The following is a 16,095-nucleotide window of genomic DNA, read 5'->3' on the forward strand; positions in this document are numbered from 1 at the left end:
AGTTGGAGGACAGGTGCACTTCCAAGGTCGCCGCCGACAACAGAGGGAAGCGTCTAGCTGGCCTTTTCGCCCACGGAGTCTGGATGTAGCAAGGCCTGTGCGTTGCTCTCATTCGCTGGCTGGGGAGCTGTTTCACTCGAGCTAACCCAACCTTATCCCTGCGTATGTGGAGGAGGCTTGGGAAGGTACGTACCTTTTATGGAGCTGTCGGGTGCCTCCATCCAGATTGCCATCATTGGTCAAGCCTCACTCCACATGAAGCTATCTCGTCCTTAGCAGCCAGCCTGGTTACCAAAATTTCAAGAAACTCCATCCCATACGCCGTATATCAACCATAGCCACAGGACATCACAAACCCAATTCGCCCCCTACCAAAACCCTCGCAACAATGGATTCGGATTCGGTAAAGACGGCTATAGTCAAGCAGGTTCTGGTCGAGTCCAACACGGCCAATGCAAGGCAGCTCATCGAGGTATGTAGATAAGACCTTTATCTCCTGTGCCCATGCCGCACGAGTATCCTAATAGGTGTCTCTAGAAAATCAACGAGAACTGCTTTACAAAGTGTGTACCGAAGCCTGGCTCCTCCATCTCAAGCAGCGAGAGCTCTTGTGTTACCCAGTGCATGGAGAAATACATGGCAGCATGGAACCAAGTCAACTCGGCCTATTTGCGGAGGATACAACAGGAGGTTGGCAACAACTCCTTCACATAAACCCCGGCAGGCTTTCCACAAGCACCCCGACTCCTCTGTATTACCATACCAATCACCAGGCGGCTTGAGGCATTCGACAATGACGGCAGCGGGAACAGGATAGACGATCTGATATTGAGGGAACATTCTGTACTTCTGTAGATTAGGTACGGCCAGATTCCGCAAATCTGGCGGTTGTACGAATATGGAGTCTTGCCATATATATGGTGGATAGAATGCTCGAGGCGAGTTCACCTCCCACTCTTCGCAGAGCCTTCGGCTATCTATGTCTTATGCCTTATTTGCCGTCTATCACGGCTTCTCCCCTGCCTCTATCTTTTTCGCTTCCTCTGCGGCTTTCTTTCGCGCTAGATATCTCTCCTTGGCGCTGGAGATATCGGCATCTGTCTTGCGGCTCTTGGAAGCAAGCTCGATCTTCTTCTTCTCCTCTTCCTCTTCTTCCCGTGCTCGTTTCAAGCTCTCCTCCAGCTGCGATTCGAGCATGCGGGACTGCCTCTCCCTCATCCCCTGCTTTCCCCCGGCGTTGTACACTCCTCGACCTTGGTCCGTGTTGCCGCCTTCGCCGGCCGCGTGTCGGGATTTCTGCTGTTGCACTTCGGCCTTTTTCTTTGCGCCCACGTTGAGACCGCCCTGCAGCAGTTGTCTCTTGTCGACGACTTGGCCGTCCTCGTTGATGGTGATCTTCCCTCCCTTGCCGATAATCTCTTGCGCAATCTCGCCTTCGGTCTTCTCCTCCTCCTCGGCGCTCTCCCGCACCTGTGGCCCGGCCTTCTTGGCCTCCTCTGCAGCTTTTATGACCTCTGCATGCGCCCGGTCCTCGCGCTCGAGCATGTCCTTGTAGAAGGCCGTCATGCCCTTATTCTTGTTCTTCTTCGCCTCCTCCTCCTCCCTGCGCCTCTCCTCCTCCTCGATCCGGCGGTTCTCCTCCTGGTGCTTCTTGTATGCCTCGGTCACGAACTTCTCCTTGTCGGCGAACTCGTCCCCCTCCGCTTCCCGCTCGCGCGCCAGCCGCTTCTCCTCCGCGATAAGCCGGTCGCGCTCCCGCACCGCCGCCGCCGCCGCCAGGCTGCTCATGTACTTGGGCCGCCGCTCCACGTCCTCCTTGGTCTCCTTCTTCTGCGGCTTGAGCGAGTCGTACACGGCGTCGTAGTCGTATATGGACGGGTCCAGCGCCTCGGCCGCCTCGGCGTGCTTGCGCGCCGCCAGGTTCTGGGAGAGGTCGCCGAACTCGGTGCTCAGGGAGGCCTTCGAGCCCTTCGTCGCGGACAATGGCGGAGGGGGTCCGCCATTCCTATTCTTCAACCTATCCTTCTTGCTGGCCGGCTCGGGGACTGCGGGCGGTGTTTCTATCTCGAAGCCGTCGAGCTCGGTGATCACCTCGACTTTCCCGCCCGAACTGCCAGCCTTTTTAGTCTCGTCGTCGTCGGAGAAGCCATCGTCGTCTCCGAAGGTGGGTTTCCGTTTTGACGGAGCGGGTTTCGACTTTGACGACGATGCCTTTTTGGATTTCAGGCCGAACGATAGGACCGGCTTGCTCATTGTGTCTGTTACGGCGTGGGAAGTAGTCGTTTTTGATTGCTCAAAACAGACCATGGGAAATCCTATCGCAATAGCTCGAAGTGATATCCTTATCGATAAGGATCCCACTCTTTGAGATGACGTTTGCCTCAGATATGCAGATACCGAAGTTATGCAGTCGTTTATTCAATAGAGTGCGGCGGTTTTCTTCAAACCTCGCAAGACTCATGAGCTTGGAACCCCAGTCCGAGACAACTACGCCTTAGTAGCGATTTCTGCCCTATCCAAGATGATACCTATTTGTTGTCATCCCCGCGTTATAAGACAAGGGTTTGGCTCCAGAGCCAGACCTGTCCCCATCGGCAGACCATATGCAGAGGTTCCGGTTCAAGAAAAATGCGTGTTGACCGATATGCAAGCAGAAATGAGTCTTAACGACCTTGTCTACATTTGCATGGGCGCTTCTATCCTGGCGCAGTATGTAGAGGTTCAGAAGGATGTCCAACTCATCCCGGGGGAGGGGGGTGGGGGCAATCCATACATTGAGCAAGGGCCTTTGAAGCATATGAGGGAGGAGGAGTAGACGGGGGAGAATAACTACAGTGAGCTTCGACCATGAGTTCAATCAATGCAATTTCCATTCGTTGGAGCGGGCTACATATTTGTGTAGGGACCACCGCTGCAAACTACCGCTGCGGTATACTATTCGTGTGCTCACTCCCAGTTCAATCATTCGACGGACGCCGGCCATGAGCGCGGGACCCCCGAGTCCCCGCGATCAGTAGCTGCCGTCGTTATCGTCGTTGCCCCTCGTGCCATAGGACGTGGTGTTGGAGCTGCCATAAGTGTCGTCGCCTCCAGAGCGGCCCGAGCCCCTGGTTCCCGAACCGTAAGAGTCGTCGCCTCCGGAACGGCCCAAGCCCCCGGTTCCCGAGCCGTAAGAGTCGTCGCCTCCGGAGCGGCCCAAGCCCCCCGTTCCCGAGCCGTAAGAGTCGTCGTCGTCGCCGCCGCCGCCGCGACGGCGCTCATCCAGACCAGACCCCTGGTTGCCCCTGCCGCCACCGGCCCCTCCGTAATCGGAGGACTTCTGCTCGGAGCCGTATGTGTTGTTGTCCGAAGACCCATATGAGCCCTTTGTGTCGGAGCTTCCGAACGTGTCCGATGACGTCTGATCAGTGTACTGCTTGGTCTGACGTTGGTTACCACCATACGATCCACCGTCATCATCGTTGCCCTGGTTTAGACCGTCCGAGCCGAATGAGTTTCCTCCATAGGACCTGCCCTCGGAATCATTGTTGCCAGTGCCGGAGGACCGGTTCTCGCGGGAGTCATCATTGCCTCCACCGCCATAGGAGCCAGATGAATAGTTCCCACGGGAGTCATCGTCGCCTCCACCGCCGTAGGAGCCGGTGTTGGATCCCGAGTTGCCATAGGCATCGTCACGCCTGTTAGAGCCGGTCTCGCCATAGGTTTGGGAGTTATCCTGTCGAGTGTTGCCAGAGGAGCCCTATTCGATAAGGTCAGAAGATCAGCCGTCGATATCGCCGTTGGATGGGATCTTACATAGCTATCGCCTCCGCCGTAGGACTAGAGCGGACTTGTTAGCTTCCTTGCGGAACCGAAGGATAGGGAACGTACGTCGTCGTTGTTATCCTGGTACGACATTGTGTGTGTCGAATACTTTACGTTGAATGTCTGGGGCCGATCGATATGTGAAGGCTCCTCGAGCTTTCGATGCTAACAGAACTAGCATGAATGAGGGAGTGAAAGGACTGACAGGACATTGGTCTTTAAGTACACGAGCTCCCCCTTGCACTTCAGCCTGGAATTTCTCATTGGGGAGGTCCATGTCCCGTAAAAAAAGCCTCACTGCAATGGGAGGCCCTCAGCAGAAATGGCTGTGTGGAGACCAGCTTAACGGCAGCTTCGTTCTGTATCACGGGCTTGCTGCCGGCTACATCCATGTTGATTCTGGAGAGGTGGCCCTCATCAGACGGGGCTATGTTCACCATGGTGGTGCCAAGGTTCTCTTCACTTTGTTGCAAAGGGGTTGTACTGTACAAGCTGGGTAGGATGTACACAGTAGGTATTCTGGCGCGCTAAATGGCGTCATGCTGCCGCAATCGATTCGATTGCGATTCGGCGATCATCAAGGCGCTCCGCTTGAGGGATACGATAACCAGCCAGCCAGCTCCCACCCCTACCCCTGTCTTCCAGCTGAGCAAGGATGACCCACCCTAGCTTCCCCCTATCCGGACAAACTCCCATTCGTAGGGTTCAATATTCCGTACATATCTAGTGCAATGGCAGCATGTTGCTTAACCCGATCACGCCAGCCTTGCAGGGCCTTGCAGGGTACCTATGTAGAGCGTATGAGATCACAGCTTGCTCCCCGTGGCCCCCTCTAGGATCGCCCCGCTCATCAAGAACCGATGCTCAGAGTCTGGACCTGATTCGCCCGATCCGCCCGATCTGCCAGAGAGCACCAGCTCCCGACCTCCTTTCGTGCCCCACCAGGCCACCCCAATGGCGGACCTCTCAACGTCCATTTCCCCGTTGACAAGGATATCCCAGAACCTCCTCTTAGCTGCTTCTCTCATCGCCGGGTCCGGAATCTCGTGCACCGCCTCGGCCGCGAGCATCATCCACTCCTCAAATATGCTCAGATGAAGGAAGGGGAGGGAGTCGATCAGGGTCATAACCAGGGTGCTCTGTTCCGAACTTGGGCTAGACATATCCGACTGCCCTTGCGCGTCCGGCCTCGGAGGGAGGGGCGCAGGGTTCGCGCTGCCTATTCGGAAGCGAACCATCTCCAGAAACGTCTCTGCAAGCCCGGGGTGCGTTGCCGAGATCGGGAATGGGGGGGACAGGATCTGCATCATCGTTTTGAAGGCGAGGCGAAATTGGCGGGGGGATATGTGTGAGGGAAACGACTTCAATAGTGTGTCTGCATAGAATGGCGCCAACTGCACCGTGAGAGGCGCGTTATCTGGGCAGGAAAGAGCCGATAGTACGGCACTATGGGCCGACTCAAAGAGCTCGACCATGCGAGCCGACAGGGGTGCCGAATGGCTAAGATATGTCGTTGCCGGCTGCACAATCAGAGCGTCACATGCTTCCCAAGAAGGTAAGCTCAGCGGGAGATGCTCGGCAAGGTTGAGGTAAAAGAGGTCGAGGCTCCGGAGCAACGGATGGGCAGGAATAACTCCTGGACTTGGGGGTTTGATCTCCTGGAGAAGGGCATTGCAAGCCTCTGGGTACTGTGTGAGGATGTCAATCGAGGCCAGGTAAGTGAATGTGTATACCTGAAAGGCGTTGTTTCCATGGTATGAAGATACAAAACAGAGATTTCGAAGCACGTGGAGGGACTTTGTAGCTATTGAGGGAGCTACAGCATCGCTTCTGAGTCGGTGGTCGAGAAGACTTCGGGAAACAATGCGGTGCAACACGGCGACCACCGCATACATGACCTTCTTCAGGAACTGCCAAAGCGCAGGCCATGTAGTGTCTCGAGTTTCCGGGGTGAGGAAGGCCGCCTCCTCGGATACTTCTAGCCCACCCAGTTTGTTGGCTTGCCACTGCTCGAACAGGTTCTTGGTGAAAACCACCAGGTCGTCCTGGATTTGGAGAACGACGCGCGAATCCCTGGCATGTTCGATGCCATACGCCAGCAGCCTTGACAGCGGGCCCATGCCGGAAATCAATGGCTGTTGATCGAGATGCTGGAGCTGAAGGAACGAAGGGGATGCTGTCGGCCAATCGAATATATGCCCATATTGCACCACATCATTATTGACCGCATTTAGTAAGAGCCCGCTGTTGAGGCCATCTTCTCCCAGCAAGGCCCGGCTTGCGCAGGGGAGCAGCAGATCGTGATCCAACGAAGCTTGCGACAAATCCGACAGGAGGGGAAATGCGTAATTGAGCGCAAGAACCACGGCTCCCGTACCCGCTAACCCTTCCTCGGCATCCGGCCCTAACGCGAGATTCGTGGCTGTCATGACAGCATGCTCGAGGGTGTTCCGCAGGCTGGAGGGTAATGACTGTCTCCCATTGCCTTCCATTCCCATCAATATACCGGTGAGGACTAGGAGGTGCTTCCATCTGGGTGATCGGTCGTCGGCCCCCTTGACAATGGCTCGAGTCCATGCCTCACTGCTCAAACCTCCCCCTACTCGGGGTCCCCGGTGGCGGGAGTTATCGACCTCATTCCTCCGCACGTGAATGGCGGCTGTGTTGAAGATGCTGATGATGCGGTAGCAAGTCCGCATACGGTTTGGACGGCGCCATATCGCCGGCGAATTCAGTAGTTGCGAGGTGAGAAGGGAGAGGTTCAACGGGTTTGAGAGATGGGTAAGCAGAGACGTCGTCGTCGCGTAGATTTGCTCTGTCTTGGCATCGTCGTGGACATCCTGGTAGAGTCCAAGGACCGTTGTCAGTGTTCGGTCGACAGACATCGGGCTGGCTCCTAATAGAGGACGTAATGTCAACGGTCGGTTTATCTACATGGTAGACAGGGAGCAGGCGCAATGGTTAATAAGAATTGGGGTTGCGGTTGAGACAGCCGACTGTCGTGTTGCCGAGGTAATGCATCAAACCGTCATATGCAAGAACCAAGCTCCTAAAGTGTCGCGTTCGTTATCAGAGATAAGAGAGCTTGCGCGCATGCAGTTGGAATTGATTGCCTCCCACTCCCACGAGACCACCGATCTTGACTAAACAGCGCGGTCTTGCATGGCCGCACCCCACGCCTTTATGGATTCCTTCCCGTGAGCTGCATTCCCTCACCGTCGTTGTGGTGAAAACTGGATAATGGCTGACCCGGGCGCAGGCTTGATAGGCGCGAGGCGCGCCGGGCAGTCGACGCCACGCCTCCTTTTCCATCTCTACATTGGCCCCCAATCGGCCTCACATGGACGCTCCACAACCTGGGAGACATGTGGCGCTTTATCCTTCTGTGGACCATGATAATTTATGCCCTCTTCCATCTCGGGGCTGCCGGTATTGCCCTCGCCATGCAGGTGGGCAAAAGGAGGTCGAACTGGAAGTTTCTCTGGATGGTCCCAATCTTCTACCTTGTCGTGGCAGGCCTTGAGGCTCTTTTCGCCGGCAGTATCGTGGGGCTTATGTAAGTGTTACAAGACAATGACACCGGGTCAGATGCTGACCTTTCAACCCTCAAACAGCGTTGGCGCCATCTACCTCTCCGGACACTATCCCATGTCGACTTGGATACCCTTTTTCTGGGGTTGGATCAACGTGTTGGTCTTGATAATATCATCATTCACGATCCAGGGCGGTCTATAAAACCCGACGGGCTTCGCCGGCCAACGATAACTTTGGCGCCGGGTCACCCTTCAACCCCATCCTTGGCTTCGGACACCTCAATCTTCTTCAACACCTTCGCGGGGTTCCCCGCTACGACGACGAAGTCCGGAACGTTTTTTGTCACCACACTCCCCGCGCCGACCGTGACGCCCCTTCCGATCGTGACTCCAGGGAGTACAATCACGTTTCCGCCAAACCAGCAATCTTGGCCGATCCTGATAGGCTTCCCAGCCTCCGGTCCCCTGGTTCCGTTTCGGAGGAAGGGATCCAAAGGATGTGTTCCGCTATAGAAAGAGCAGCCTGGCCCAATGAGGGTACGCGCCCCAATCTCAATGGTGCATGTGTCTATCCAGGTGCTGTTGGAGTTGACATAGACTCCCTCTCCTAGCCTTCGCGGATGAGCAATATGACACTAACATGGGGAGGGGGCGGGAACCAGCACTTGATGTTATATCCATAGTCGATCTTTGCGATTGGCGCATCTACCCAAGGATGCTTGTCAAAGAGGTCTTCGTCCGCTTCTAGACTTGGCGCCTCAGGTGGCATTGGAGAAGCATCGTTGACAACACTGCCGAGGGTCTTAGAAATTGCGTTCTCTCCCATCCGCAACGGCGAAATCGGTGGCGGCTCTTACTCTTTCCACAGCTCCACCAACTCTCTCCGGGAGACGTCTCCTGCGGCGTTGAACCGGTCACAAGCCGATTTACACCGTTTCCGATCGGCTATAAGCTCAGGCGTGAAGGCGGAGTAGAGCTCACCCTTCTCCATACGACGTCGGTTTTCGGTTTGGTCGACCGCCCTGAGATTCATTTTCTGCAACTGTAGAATAAAAATACCGAGAGAGAAGCTAGAATAGACACAAATGAATGTTTACTGTAATTGCGATTGTGAAGTCTAGGGGGTGATTCACAATGTAACAGTCATGCTGAAGATACAGGTTAGTGCATATACATAATACATGCACTTGCCGTTTAGCCCCTAGCGTCGCCCATCCCATCCTGCTTGGAACCCTGGTACCTAGGTTGTGTTTGATGACCTTTGGGAAACTACCAACAGGACTTGAATTAACTTCATTCAGACTCGGGCTGCTGCTCACTTGGAAAAGCCAGATGGCTTGAGATGGGGAACAATACTAACCCTGAGGGAACAATATCAACCCCCACGGCCTGGCAATGTGTGTTTGTTGGGAGGAATCGCACCTACTGAACAACCTCATTCCTCCTTCACTTTGACGGCTCCACATTGCCACAGACAATGAATAGCAAGCACCAACAACATGCAGCATGAAAGGTAATATTATGGCTGTGCTACCACTCTGACCCGATATCTGACTGATTCCTCTTTTACTTCCCATTCTGCTCCCCCTACTCCCTCTCTGTGCCTTATCCCCGCTCCCCTCTCAGCTTGAGATAGTTGTAAAGGCTTGCAGCCTTGCTCAGACCTGCGAGATGCCAGCCCCATCTCCCTCCCCGCCTTACTCCACCAACCCTCTACCCGGACTCGTCGGTCTTGATGGCGATGACAATGCAGGAGAGGTTACCTGGGCCACCGGCCGTGAAAGCTCAGTTTCACGGTCTGGGAAGCGCTCGCGCATCCACCCGACCTTGACCAACATCCAGCGACCGGTCGCGTCTCTCTCGGGCGCCGCATCCATTCCCCCCTCAGCCATCATCGATGCCGCAGGCGCTGACCCAACCCTCCCACTGCTCAGCCCAACCGCGCCGTCCGCCGCCGCCGCCGCGAGCCCGGACCGGCCCTACCTCCCGCACCAGCCAAAGTCCCTCGCCGGCATCGCGCTGCGGTCATTCTGCCTCGGCATCGCGCTCGCCGTCGGCCTAGCCTCGACGCTCTCGATCCTCCTCTTCACCAACAGTACCCTGTGGCGCCTGCCGTTCTTCCTCGCCGCCCTCTCGACCTTCCACTTCCTCGAGTTCTGGACCACGGCCGCCTACAACACCCCGGCGGCCAACGTGGGCTCGTTCCTGCTCACGGCCAACTGGCCCGCCTACGCCATCGCGCACGCCGCCGCGTCGCTCGAGTGCCTCGTCACCAACGCGCTGTTCCCCCGCCGCGACTGGGCCCTCCTGGGCACCGGCCCGCTTCTCCTGCTGGTGGGCCTGGCGTGCGTCGCGGGCGGCCAGGTCGTGCGCTCCGCGGCCATGGTGCAGGCGGGCCCCAGCTTCAACCACATCGTGCAGCGCGAGCGCGGGCGAGGCCACGTCCTGGTCACGACGGGCATATACGCGACCCTGAGGCACCCGAGCTACTTTGGCTTCTTCTGGTGGGCGCTGGGCACGCAGCTGGTCCTGGGCAACGTCGTGTGCTTCTGCGCCTACGCTGCCGCCCTGTGGCGCTTCTTCAGCACAAGGGTCCGCGTCGAGGAGGAGCTGCTCGTGGGCTTCTTCGGGGACGAGTACGTCGATTACAAGAATAAGGTCGGGACCAAGATCCCGTTTGTGCCCTAGGCTTCTTCTCAGACCGGAAACATGGAGATAGAGAAATGGTGGCGCTCCGAAATATAGCAATATTGTTTCAGGGGTCATGGGCGACATTCCTGGACCCCGAAGCGGAATGTACGATATGCGAGGAGGAGGTAAGGGGTTTTGCCCTTGCTTTTGGAGGCCTATATGCCAGATACCGTAGTTCTCGGTGGTTTATCCCAATAGGATAAGCCCCTTGATTACTAGCGACGAGGGTTATTAAATGAGAAGATATCGTTATCCCATCCCGCACCACTTGCGATTCCCCATGTCTATTCGATACCGATCACCCTCGTTATATCCCCAGATCCATATCCAAGTATCCACCTAAGGACCAGTAACCCAAAACTCCCGAGATTGCCACCCTATCTAACTATCTATGGTTTTGGGCACACGCCCGGGGGACTCAGCGGCAACTGCTTGCTCACGCTCCCGTATTTGCCCTGCCAGGCATAGAAGTACATCAGAGCCGCAAAGGGCTGCCCAAGGATCGTGAAGGACACCCAGAAGATGGTGTTTCCGATCAGCCTGCCCGTGGGACTCTGCATCTTCTCGAGAGGCCTAGTGAGTACAATGAGCGGAAACTGCAAGAACATGCCGAAAAAGGCCACACCTGGATTGAGGTTAGTACGATCTCTCTGTCTCGTGTCGGCGGAATGTGACTTACCAATGATGTTGTGAGTAGGAACACCTACTAACACCTCGTGCAACACAGCAGACATGAAAAAGACCACAAATCCGGCAACACCAGGACTCCACCCCCGGCCAACCATCGGGGAGTAGACATGTCTCCTGAAGAACTGATAAACCGGCCGGTTCCAGGTCCGCCAGTAAGTCCCCAGGCTCTCGCTGTTCCACCAGTCGTCGTAGAAGGACCGGTCGGCAAAACGCGTCACCTCGGCTAGGGCGTTGAGGAAGGACTGGAACAGCGCGAAGAAACCGGCCAACCAGATGATGAGCGAGATCGTCGAGAGCTTCAGCAGACGCTCGAGGATGGAAACGAAATCAAGCGAGGCCATCTTGTCGAGCGAGTTGCGGAGGACTGGGGCAGCGTACTGCGCGCTTGCGAACCAGATGAAGGCGCTGAGGCAGACCACCTCTCCCAGACGCTTGAAGACAAAGGTCCATCGGATCGTGTCCGTTCGGGGATAGACGGGCTGGTACACCAATGTGGGAGCCCACCAGAAGTAGACCAGGTTGCCCATGGTGATATTTTTCGGGTAAGGGCACTTCGAGTAGATCTCGGGTATCGAGTCGAGCTCTCCCTTGACAGGGTGGAGATATGCGTGGCGCAGGTCGCGATTAGTAAACGCGTATGAAGCTGTCTTGAGCCACACGACAAGAGAATGGACTTCGGCCAGGGTTCCGATTAGGGGATGGTGAATGTGGAAGTAGACGACGTATGTGGTGAGGACCAGGGCGAGCGTAATGTTCACGGCGTGGGCCGCCCTGATGAGTGTCCAGCTGGAGTGGAACTGTCGACTATCCTCCTCTGTCGGGCTTGTCGTGCCATCGCGCTTCTCGCCCCTCCGGCGAGAGGACATGGCTTGCTGCGCGGCGGCAAGCTCGATGAGGTACGCAGCCAAGAGATGGCATGGAATCAGGAAATAGAGGCCCAGCCCGAGTAAGACGTCGTGCTTCCGGAAATCATGGCACCGGATACATATCAATACGCCGTACTGATAACCATGTCAGCTCACTGGCTGAGTCCTCTCAATGAATGTGGAACTGATGAGTTGCCCGAGGACCTACCTTTTGGATGTTCTCAATGACGAGGCGCAGGTTTCCAACAACTAGAAGCATGTGAGCTAGAGCGGGGCGGAGGTGTCGAGTCCTGAGCACTCACTCAGCACGATAACCATGAGATTTCGAAAGCCGAGGAAACTGGGAGTTGCGACGGCGTCATGGCTGAGACATGAAGGCCTTGATTCAGAGTGGACAGCAGCGACATGACGATACTTCCTCTGCAAGGACTTTCTCAATTGACCAGTCGCGTCGGCCTTGCCATTGGCCTTGGTCCCAGAAGCTTTCGGCCTTCGAGCCACGAGCTCAGCCGCGGTCTCAATCCCTGTGACCGTCGCCGTGTTCATCTTCGCAGCATCAGGCTGCAATTATGAATCAAGATGACGAAAAACAGAAATGATATGATGGAGTGAAGGACCCTTTGGATTTTCTAGGGTCAGAATGTTCGACGGCAAGCTTTATATATGTTTTGATTGATCTGGTGGCAAATGCCTGCTCCTACGCCGAGCCGGCCACGCCTCGAGATTTGGCCGAGGAATTCAAGATTTTCTTTTGGTATTATTATCTCAAGAATTCCAGAAGGGACTCCAAGGATTGCAAAGGTTATAAGGAATCGAATATAAGATGTTCAGGAGCTGTCTGAGCAGTCAAAGATGTTGTTTCCAAGTCAATTGAACCATTTCTTGAACCCTCCTGAAGCTCCAGATCCCTCGTGAAAGCCCCGCTATCATCGGCCGCCAGAGACAGCCCGCTAGTAAGCGTCCGCTCGATTCTGACATTGGGACCTATGGACCCACCGAACCGGGTTATCGAGGCCGCGATTCCGGTCCAAGCTCCTCTAGGTACAGTACAAGTCCTAGGTACCTACTCGATCGGGTATGAAGTGTGTACGCAGATTACTCAGCTTCTGCCCAGATCTCATCACAGTCCAAACAAAGGTGAAGATCAGGAGTCCTAAATCACGATTGAATTTGTTCACAGGCACACTGGTCAACGGGAATCAAGCAGCGAACAAGAACCATTGAGTAACTCTGTGCTTGATTCGGGCACCGCAGTCAATTTTCAATGACCCCATAGCTGCCATGGCGTACGATTCTCGTGGAGATCACGACAAAGGCTTTGGAGGGGGCGGCGGATACGATGGTGGCCCGCCTCGAGCACGAGGCCGACGTAAGTCTTGCTCATTCTGATTCCCTTGCACCTTAGTTTGGTTGATGCTTCCTCGCCTCATCATCTCGGCCATCAGATTGTGTCGAAAGTCAAGCTCTTGCCCAAAATCAACTTTGATGAGGCTCATCCTTCCAACCCCGACTGAGCACGTCCACGCTGCTTCTTTTACCGCTACATATCTATCTAGCCCAAGCCTCCGAATCTTTGCCATCTCATGCCTCTGTTTCCGTCAAACGAAGGAAGACTGACACGCTTCCAACCAGGCCCTGTTACTGACTATGGCTCCACCATTGTTCACTGGATGAGGCATCGGGAGCCAAGATATAAGGGGTCCTTCAAGGGAGAGCTCGAACGGCCCAGTCCAAGCTATATAGTTGATGTCAGTCTACCAGAACAGGCAACGTGAAGAGGAGCTAACCCAGCCCGTAGATGCTCCCACCGCTGGCAAGAGTTACCAACCCAGCTGATTCCGTGCCCACTCGGCATCTTCACTCATCACTAAACAAGATCAAGCACCCTATTAATGTTGTCCGCTGGACGCCGGAGGGGCGGAGGCTGCTCACCGCCTCCAGCAGTGGCGAGTTCACGCTCTGGAATGGCACAGGCTTCAATTTTGAGACTATAATGCAGGCACACGACTCAGCCATACGTGCACTAGCCTACTCGCACAGCGATGACTGGCTGGTATCGGCGGACCATGACGGAATCATCAAGTACTGGCAGCCAAATTTCAACAACGTCGAGAGCATCCGAGGACACCATGACCCGATCCGCGACCTTGCGTTCAGCCCGACGGATGCCAAGTTCGTCACGGCTTCTGATGATTCAACATTGAGGATCTTCGACTTTGCAGGCGGCGTTGCCGAATCAACCCTGACGGGACATGGCTGGGACGCGAAGAGCTGTGATTGGCATCCAACCAAGGGCCTCATCGTATCCGGCTCAAAGGACCATCTCGTTAAACTGTGGGATCCAAGGACAGGGCGGTGCCTAACCACCCTCCATGGCCATAAGAACACGATCACCAAGACACTCTTCGAACGAGTCCGGGGCATGTGTCTGGCGACATCTGCCAGGGACCAAACAGCTCGAGTCTTTGACCTGCGAATGATGCGCGATATCTGCTTGCTCAGGGGCCACGAAAAGGACATATCCACCGTGTCGTGGCATCCGGTTCACTCTAACCTCCTCAGCACGGGGGGTTCTGAAGGCTCCTTATTTCACTACCTCCTCGACGAACCCAATACTCCGCCCGGCCATTCGATGACCATTGCGCCATACGACAGCTCGGATCCATCTAGCACCCCGGCGCAAGTGATATACCCCGCCCATAAGGTGCCGCACGCCCATGATTTCGCTATCTGGTCGTTAGACTGGCACCCCCTGGGACACATATTAGCGTCAGGATCCAACGATCGCATCACGCGATTCTGGTCTCGGGCAAGGCCTGGAGAGGCCGACTCATTTAATGATCGGTACCATATCGGCGAAGCGGCTGCCGAGGCCCAGGGCACCTGGGATCGAAGGGGTGGGCGCAGGCAGCGGCAGGAAGAGGAGGAGCAGGAGATGGAGGATGAGATGGATGGCTTGGTGGATCAAAAGATGCCCCTCAAACAGCCTGCCTCATCCTTCCCAGGTATTCCCGGCCTTCCTCTCCAACAGGGCACTCGCAGCTCTACAGGCGCCATACCTCCTCCACCTATTATTCCAGGTGTCGGGGGCGCTCCTCCGCCGCCACTTCCGTTCCATTTGCCTGGCTTCAATGGCGCGCCACCGCCCCTGCCGGGTATGGATCCGAACAACCCACCAGACCTTGCGACCATTGCAGAAATGATGAAGAAGGCCGGCCTGCCCCCACCTCCTCTCCCGGGTACTCTGCCACCGGGTGTGCTGCCGCCTGGGCTGATACCACCACCCAACTTTTCCCTCCCTCCTGGATTTCCCCCGCTGCCTGTTCCTCTGCCCGGTCACGATATGGACCAACAGGGGGGGGCGGGTAGGAGACGCGCCCCTCTCCCCAGCCAGGAGGAGAGCTTGAGGCAGGAGCAGGGGAAGGGACACTATACGCGCGTCAGATGAAGGGGCTCGAAGACTGTACGATATGAGGGAATCAAAATGCGCTGAGAATTATCTATATTTATATATGTATACCCCCGGCGTTCGGGGATATCGCAGCACTCCGCGGCGGGAACCCGAGGATGGTCGGTTGGACAGGCTGAGAAGCAGCATTTGGGACGGCTTTGTCGACTTCTTTGTGGGCATGGTCGTTGGTCTGCGGGCCAATTGTCGTTGGCAGCTGAACGATTCGGTCTCTGCCAACTGCTCTGTGAGAAAGGGGGTCATCTGGGGATGAAGGAGATTATCTCCAAATTAGCGAACAGTTTGCAAGAAAGCCTAGAGCAGGACGTGTATGTACGTACATTCATAGACGTACATGACCAAGCAGCGTTTCGAAAACCAGGAATCTACTTTGTTTCCTGGCTGCGGTTACCGCCACAGCAAGACGGCGAGTGACCGCGCCGACTACAACCTATAACCAACCGTGCGGATATAGCTATGGATTGTCATTCTCGATGAAGATCGTGGCGTGATAATTTATTTGGCAAATTAATGACACTAGGTAAGTATGCCTGGATCCAACGCCAGGTTGCACAGGTCGACAATACCCAGAAGAGGCCCGCCGCTGTGTTCCCCAACTCCCAACTCAATAGAGGTACGCATAATGATCATCGGCACCTCGGATTTCATGGTCTCAGGCCCAGCAGTATGCCCTATAAAGCATGCCGCAACCATCACCTCCCCTACCTCCGCTGCCCTTCAGACTCTACCCACACCACCTCGTCTCCGTCAACGACCGGAAGGAACCGCCACCTACCATGAGACTCGACAGTATCATACTACTGGGCGGCAGCATCGCCGCGCTAGCGACGGCGCAGCCCGACACAACCACTCTCACCCCCCCACCGACCCCCAGCCCGACGCCGACAGACCCCACGTCGCCGTCGCCGACCACCTTCACGCCCCTACAGCCCTTCGACTGCTGCTGCTGCGCGGGGTGGGCCCGCTCCACGTCGGCCCTGTCCCCGGAGGCGCCGTCGGTCGTCTGTCCCGCCGAAGCGCGGGTTCGGTGCCAAGGGTTCGC

General features: G+C 55.9%; 9 protein-coding genes across 9 annotated transcripts; 4 read left to right on the plus strand and 5 right to left on the minus strand.

Annotated features, from left to right (window-relative positions):
• The first annotated feature begins 155 nt into the window (after positions 1-155).
• QBC33DRAFT_128672 (putative mitochondrial import inner membrane translocase) lies at positions 156-860 on the plus strand. The gene is made up of 2 exons (XM_060422038.1): positions 156-472; positions 538-860. Exons 1-2 carry the CDS (start codon positions 389-391, stop codon positions 712-714), a joined length of 261 nt encoding a protein of 86 aa, XP_060281881.1. The 5' UTR covers positions 156-388; the 3' UTR covers positions 715-860.
• A 145-nt stretch (positions 861-1,005) lies between these two features.
• On the minus strand, positions 1,006-2,253 carry QBC33DRAFT_579401 (coiled-coil domain-containing protein 55-domain containing protein; the record flags this gene model as incomplete). The annotated part of the gene is made up of 1 exon (XM_060431132.1): positions 1,006-2,253. One exon carries the CDS (start codon positions 2,251-2,253, stop codon positions 1,006-1,008), a length of 1,248 nt encoding a protein of 415 aa, XP_060281882.1.
• A 598-nt stretch (positions 2,254-2,851) lies between these two features.
• QBC33DRAFT_543569 (uncharacterized protein) lies at positions 2,852-3,940 on the minus strand. Its single transcript, XM_060428384.1, has 3 exons — positions 3,871-3,940; positions 3,796-3,819; positions 2,852-3,739 (listed from the first exon to the last, which is right to left on the minus strand). Exons 1-3 carry the CDS (start codon positions 3,895-3,897, stop codon positions 3,011-3,013), a joined length of 780 nt encoding a protein of 259 aa, XP_060281883.1. The 5' UTR covers positions 3,898-3,940; the 3' UTR covers positions 2,852-3,010.
• A 313-nt stretch (positions 3,941-4,253) lies between these two features.
• Positions 4,254-6,812, minus strand: QBC33DRAFT_128197 (putative PEX8 peroxisomal biogenesis factor 8). The gene has a single exon (XM_060422036.1). The coding sequence runs from the start codon at positions 6,687-6,689 to the stop codon at positions 4,611-4,613; it is 2,079 nt and encodes a 692-aa protein (XP_060281884.1). The 5' UTR covers positions 6,690-6,812; the 3' UTR covers positions 4,254-4,610.
• Positions 6,813-6,966: 154 nt separating this feature from the next.
• On the plus strand, positions 6,967-7,539 carry QBC33DRAFT_560592 (uncharacterized protein; the record flags this gene model as incomplete). Its single annotated transcript, XM_060430071.1, has 3 exons — positions 6,967-7,001; positions 7,064-7,360; positions 7,419-7,539. 3 exons carry the CDS (start codon positions 6,967-6,969, stop codon positions 7,537-7,539), a joined length of 453 nt encoding a protein of 150 aa, XP_060281885.1.
• Positions 7,540-7,582: 43 nt separating this feature from the next.
• On the minus strand, positions 7,583-8,370 carry QBC33DRAFT_454667 (galactoside O-acetyltransferase; the record flags this gene model as incomplete). Its single annotated transcript, XM_060424739.1, has 3 exons — positions 7,583-7,949; positions 8,003-8,128; positions 8,195-8,370. 3 exons carry the CDS (start codon positions 8,368-8,370, stop codon positions 7,583-7,585), a joined length of 669 nt encoding a protein of 222 aa, XP_060281886.1.
• Positions 8,371-8,563: 193 nt separating this feature from the next.
• QBC33DRAFT_543579 (protein-S-isoprenylcysteine O-methyltransferase) lies at positions 8,564-10,299 on the plus strand. Its single transcript, XM_060428385.1, has one exon. It carries the CDS (start codon positions 9,009-9,011, stop codon positions 10,023-10,025), a length of 1,017 nt encoding a protein of 338 aa, XP_060281887.1. The 5' UTR covers positions 8,564-9,008; the 3' UTR covers positions 10,026-10,299.
• On the minus strand, positions 10,144-12,516 carry QBC33DRAFT_543582 (diacylglycerol O-acyltransferase). Its single transcript, XM_060428386.1, has 4 exons — positions 11,887-12,516; positions 11,793-11,833; positions 10,708-11,719; positions 10,144-10,653 (listed from the first exon to the last, which is right to left on the minus strand). Exons 1-4 carry the CDS (start codon positions 12,128-12,130, stop codon positions 10,418-10,420), a joined length of 1,533 nt encoding a protein of 510 aa, XP_060281888.1. The 5' UTR covers positions 12,131-12,516; the 3' UTR covers positions 10,144-10,417.
• Positions 12,429-15,056, plus strand: QBC33DRAFT_129452 (WD40-repeat-containing domain protein). The gene is made up of 4 exons (XM_060422039.1): positions 12,429-12,625; positions 12,765-12,953; positions 13,217-13,332; positions 13,383-15,056. Exons 2-4 carry the CDS (start codon positions 12,866-12,868, stop codon positions 15,030-15,032), a joined length of 1,854 nt encoding a protein of 617 aa, XP_060281889.1. The 5' UTR covers positions 12,429-12,625; positions 12,765-12,865; the 3' UTR covers positions 15,033-15,056.
• Positions 15,057-16,095: the final 1,039 nt, after the last annotated feature.

This window comes from Phialemonium atrogriseum (assembly GCF_030411735.1).
Source record: "Phialemonium atrogriseum strain 8032-3 unplaced genomic scaffold QBC33scaffold_18, whole genome shotgun sequence".
NCBI lineage: Eukaryota > Fungi > Ascomycota > Sordariomycetes > Cephalothecales > Cephalothecaceae > Phialemonium > Phialemonium atrogriseum.